Source organism: Artemia sp. Qi Xiang Cuo, chromosome 17 (assembly GCF_049724085.1).
Source record: "Artemia sp. Qi Xiang Cuo chromosome 17, ASM4972408v1, whole genome shotgun sequence".
NCBI lineage: Eukaryota > Metazoa > Arthropoda > Branchiopoda > Anostraca > Artemiidae > Artemia > Artemia sp. Qi Xiang Cuo.
The window spans coordinates 53,176,741-53,182,740 of record NC_142810.1 but is presented as its reverse complement, the minus strand read 5'-3'; the positions used below and the strand labels follow the sequence as shown (position 1 = coordinate 53,182,740).

General features: G+C 35.0%; 1 protein-coding gene across 1 annotated transcript in view; it reads right to left on the bottom strand.

Moving 5' to 3' along the window:
* Nucleotides 1–6,000, bottom strand: part of LOC148942332 (uncharacterized) — a 105,068-nt gene continuing 99,068 nt past the window's right edge. Inside the window, exon 7 of the mRNA XM_089103297.1 lies at nucleotides 1–596. Coding sequence (XP_088959423.1) covers nucleotides 1–596 — 596 coding nt within the window. The remainder of the gene's footprint in view (nucleotides 597–6,000) is intronic.

Below are 6,000 nucleotides of genomic sequence, written 5' to 3'. Positions count from 1 at the left end.
CTAAGAATGTGTTGTTATATGATTATTAAGATTTAATTTCGAAGAATATTCTATCTTGCATATATCACATTTAAACCGTTTCTCACCAGTGTGTACTCTTTGATGCGTAATCAAATTGCTTGACTGAGAAAAAGTTTTCTCACAGACCTCACATTTAAACGGTTTATCTCCAGTGTGCATTGTTTGGTGCTTATTCAAATGGCTTGACCGAGAAAAGGCTTTCTCACATACTTCACATTTAAATGGTTTCTCCCCAGGGTGTACTCTTTGGTGCCTAATCAAATCGCTTGACACATAAAAAGTTTTGTCACACACCTCACAATTGAACGGTTTCTCCCCAGTGTGCACTCTTTTGTGCCTATTCAAACCGCTTGACTGACAAAAAGTTTTCTCACACACTTCACATTGAAATGGTTTATCCCCAGTGTGCAATCTTCTGTGCCTAATCAAATGGCTTGACTGAGAAAAAGTTTTCTCACAGACATCACACTGAAACGGTTTCTCCCCAGTGTGTACTGTTTGGTGCTGAATCAAATTGCTTGACTGAGAAAAGCTCTTGTCACATACGTCACAAATATATTTCTTTATCTTCGAATGTTTTTTTTTGTCTTTTCAATGTTTTGTGTTTTTTACTGCGCAAGGAACTATTCAAATATATCTTGTTATTGTCCAAGTTTTTTGCTTCAGAATCCAATTTGAATGAACTGAAACAAACATTTGCAGAATGACTCTGTGTAACAGCTAGTGATGTACAACCCTGTAGTTCTGACTCAGATGCGCTTGGTGAAAAATGACCCTGTATAACTAAATGTTGACTCACATCGCCAATACATTCACACAAACAAATAGGACATCTTCTTGTCTCGCCCATTTGGTGTTCTATCATGTGAACAACAAAATTTCTGTAATCCCTAAATACTGCAGGGCAGATGTCACATTCTATTCGTGAAAGTTCTTCACAGCCGGTGTCTATGTGAAGATTTAGCATAAAAAACGATTTTACTGCTTTTGCACAAGAGTCGCAATGCCAAATACCAGCTGGCAAGTCGTCACGAACTTTCTTTTTCAGTATCTGCACCTTCACGATTTGTTTTTGGACAGAGACTTTCGATTGATTTCCACTGCCAGCACTGCACAAAGCAGAATGAATTATCCATATTGTAGAAAATGATCTTATTAAACTGGAATAGGTTGAAAACTATTCGATAATTAGACATTGTGGCAATTACAAATGAAAGGTGACCATTTTATAACTGTTACCTGTTTGGGATGTAAACTGTCTACCACTTTCGAATGAAAAAAATATGTAAAAACAAAACTTGAAATTAGTTTAACTTCATAGAAGAATTATAATTGAATAATAATATAAAAAATCTTTATCAGTTTTACAACATGAAACTTGAAAGTCATACGGGACTAAAAGAAATTGATAGGTTTTAACGAATAATTTCCTTTTCTACACCTCTCCCCTAGTTGAAGTTATATTAAACTTGTATCATAATTTCACTTTGAAAACTAATGCAACAGCAACTTTTCATAAATTAAGAAGGCCACTGTACTATTGAACTCGCAGACAGCAGAAAATAATTATGTATGTCTAAAAATGGGGATCTACAGGGAAAAGTGCCCTCCTTTCCCTCTTTCACCATGATTTCTGAACAAACTTTGGTGTAATTCAAATTGATATTCAGCTTTAGTTTTTAGCCTACAAACAAATTTTGCAGACTGAAATATTTTATGTTTATTTTTTTCACGTTAATGATTTTCCCTTATTTATAAATTCCTTTAAAGGAACAATTTTTTGAGCATTGCTATCAGCATGATGATGGATATCTAGAAGACCTTAAAAGAAACACAATTGCTCAAAAGCAAGTTCTAAGCACAATCTAGTAGCACAAAAAAAAAATGGCCTTATGAAATATGCATATTCTCTTTAGCGATTGGTAAGTCCTTTGGTCAGTTTGCTAAAAATATCTTTCTAGAACTGTAGATTTTTGACACTCAACTTATTTCAAATCCCGATTACACCAGGAGCCTAACTTGGTTTTGCATGGTTTATTACACGATCGAATGCGATCGTGGCCCTTAAACTTAGTCTATAGAATTGGTGGCTCAATTTTGTCACAGACCTTTTGAAATATCCTCGATGACTTATATTTGATTGAATATAAGCTGTCTTTAACTTACGGCAATTCTCACTCTAGAAAATTTCACTTAATTAGAATACAATTTATTCATCTCCTGGATTAATGAAGTTCGGTTAACAAACGTGTAAGATTGAATGGGCGCTTCTTGGAGAATATACTTTTTTTCTGAATTAGCAAAATTTGATTAAAACAAAACTACAAGTTCGAACTTAAGTACATCAAGGTAGAGTTTACTTATGCCCATATTAACGAAGTCCATTTGACAAAAAATTAAACATGGATTGGGGTGCGTTAATATGAAGGCCAGAACGAATATTTACAAAAACTATCGTATGGATTTTACATTGGTCAGCACAATTTTTCATTGGTCCACACAATATTTTATGTTGCCAAAAAATATTTTTCTGTCACAAGAACAGAGGTATCACAAGAACAGAATAGAATGAATGGAGCTCAGGGATTAATCTATACATCCTCTACCAGAAATCACTTCTATTTATCTGAAGGCTCACGGAGAGTTAGAAAATTTGGGCACGAAAATGCTCTTTTCCAGTACTCAGCCACCCCTCCCCCTCACTTACGTAGCGACCCAACGGCACTCCTCCATGATAGGTCTTACGCAACTCTACGTATCTGTTTATCAAACATAAAGTGAATCAACTGAGTCAACAGTAGCTTTGAAATAAGTAGGCTATCTATATTAACCGTTTATTTTGTATAAACTATGTGACGAGTTTAGGAACGAGTTGGCCTCAGCACACCACTAGTGTCTCTTAAACTGGGAAATTTCAACGCGCTCAATTCTTTGATTGATTTAAAGTACCATGGACTCCAAAATTAAATTAAGATTAGGCCCTTAGTCCCATTTTAGGTATATTCGTAACTGAAATGTCATTTTTTAATATTTTATTTTGATTGGTTCAGAAATTATGAAGTTTTTCGGTGAGTATCACATTTTCGACAGTGTTGTCGCCTTAAACTACGAAAATAAATAAGCAAAATTACTTAACTAAGTTTGACAACGCATAAAATTTTAATAGTTAAAACTGAAATCTTGCACACTTTTATGGCTATTTATTGTTTAACCTATTCTTTGCTTTTTAACTGTCGTTTGCTAGTAAAATGTCATAATTCTCTATCAAAATTGTTCTATAGCAAATTTATTTCTTTCCCAGGACATCAGAATTGACGTCAACCTTAAATAATAAATAAACCAAAATATCAAAATTGTACAAATATTTACAGGCTTTTGGCACTAAGCCCAACTTACAAGTTTCTTTTGTATTCCCAATTTTTTTTTAATAATTTCAATCCTTTTCTTAGGAACAAACGCACAAAAAACGCACCCTAGGCGTCCATAATAGAAACTGGGGCACCCTTTCCCGAGGGCCGAAAATATAGGTGGAGGAGGAAGAAGGCCCCTCTAATGTATACTCAGCATGGCTCACCGGTGTAGGGAAGCAATGGGTCAAAATGCATGTTAATGCAGAACACCATCGTGGGAGGATCCTCTACTGGACATATGCGACAGGGCGTAAGATCCAGATCTATGGACAAATGCCTCTGCAGAAGGCCGCTTTGACCCTGTTGGGTCACCCGCAAGACTGGGAACCTTGCGGTAAATTTTATTCCCACTTGAGGAGTGGCGCCCCTCTGGGAAATTATAGCCTAGTAAACGACACAGGACTCGCACGGGATTCTGATTAATGGATAGTTGTTTTGAGCTTGGTCTGTTTTGGTGGGTGTTTTCGGGCTCAAAACCTCTTCCAAATTAATTTTCTACAGTGGGTTGTACTCACAGCTCGCCATATTGATTACGTTATTGTAAACCAAAGGCTTATCCTTATACGGTACACCAGACAAATACTGTCGCTATGAGAATAACACTTTTTGATATGTAAGAGAATAACATTAATTCGGTTAACGTAGGAAATACGGCTTTTTGTAATAATCATCAAAATATTCTATGTCCTGGAAAGTTATACTTTCGTATTAAAGCTATAAAGTAACTAGTTTCGAATTAAATCTCGAGTTAAGCAGGGTTGGGTTCTATACCCATTTATATGGATCATTTTGAAAGAGCACAAGAAAGGCATTTGAAAAACTTTATAGATGCTACTTTTAAGATGTTAAAAGTAGAATAACCAAGGCTCAGGGTGATTTTTCACAATTGAAAAAAGTTTGGAACAATAAGAAGTGTCTTCGAGCCAAGATTAGAATATTGGAAGCTATAATGATGACAGTGGTCAAATATGGTTCTGAAGCATGGGCGCTCCCAAAAACGGAGGACTATTTGCTAGATATTTTCCAGAGAAATGTTTTGGGTACCCGACAGACTGACTACATTTCAAACGATAGGATGTGCGTAAATTTGGTTCATTCCCGCTTCCCAGGGCTATAATTGAGAGATAGGTTGAGATGGCTAGGGCACGATCTGTAGATGAAGGATAACAGATTGTTCTTTCAGGTCAACCGTCTAGGGTTCAACGGACAGCAGCTCGTTCACGGTTGGGACGATAGGACCTCATAAAGAAAGATTTAAGGGAAATGGGAACGTCCTGGGAGGGTGCAAAGAGGGAGGCTTAGATGAATTGGGATGGAGGATGAACGCGCGTAGCTGTTCTAGCCTCACGCATTTTGATGCTTCAGTGAGTTGTTAGTAGTAGTATCTAACTATGGAAAAGAATAATCAGCAATTTACTTGCATCTAATCTTTTACAAAAATTCTGAGTGATCACGAGAGGATGTTGACAATAGAAACATAATAACTGACACCATTTTCTGTTGACACATTGCACTTTATTTTGGCGCTACCATAGATAAGTTTATATAAATATATATATATATATATATATATATATATATATATATATATATATATATATAAAAAAAAGACAGAGAAATAGACTAAGTATTAGATTTCAAACACTCCGTTGGGCCTAGGGTTTATATTCCCCTAAAAAGATATAATGCTGTGACAACCCTTCAGATCTTACTTGCATAAAGTGAACAAGACACTTGTATAGCAGGACTCATCTTTTTCAAATCTGTGGATTCATCAAGTCAGAAATACGAAATTACTCAGAATTTTCAACAGAGAATTGTTTAAATTTGCTTGTTTAAATTTCAAAAACATGCTTGGATGAATAGCTAAAAATGACTCTCAACTTTCAAATGACATCATGACTGTCGACATTACTAAACAAAACTTGCAGAGGGAAAAAAACTTTTAACAGCCTACGGGCTATGATCTACACAACCAATGCAGAAATATAATTCTTCTGTTTTCTAGGAGAGGATGTGGGCAATGATGCCAAATTTAATGAGACACTTTTAATTTAAATTTGACATCATTTTAGATGGGCTTCGGGACCTTTTATTTTAGAATTCTCAAAAGGATGTTTAAACAATAAAATGTTATTCTTCTGCTGAACGTAAATAAAACTATTGATCTGAATTAGCTTCCATTCTGGCCAAAATCTAATATAAATGTCCACTTTGGTAACTAAATCAACACTCTTAAGTTTTTACTTACTTAAGAGAGAAATTTAGTTAATTTTAATGATAAGAGCCTCACAATGAAAAATGTCTCACAATTTTTTTGTGCTTATCATTTGAGTTATTTTGATGTGCTACCATATCATTCGAAATGCAAACTTAGCTTGCCAAAGATTTTTGGTAATACTATTTAAACGCTTTAAAAACACGAAAAATCTGATGTGATACTTTAAAATTATTTTTATGTAATGCTCTTTCCTTTGTTTAGATATTCCTTATGGTCCTTTGCTATTCCTTTGTCAAACAAATATAATAAAATTCATCCTTTCTTGCATCTCTGCAAGTTTTGGTAAGA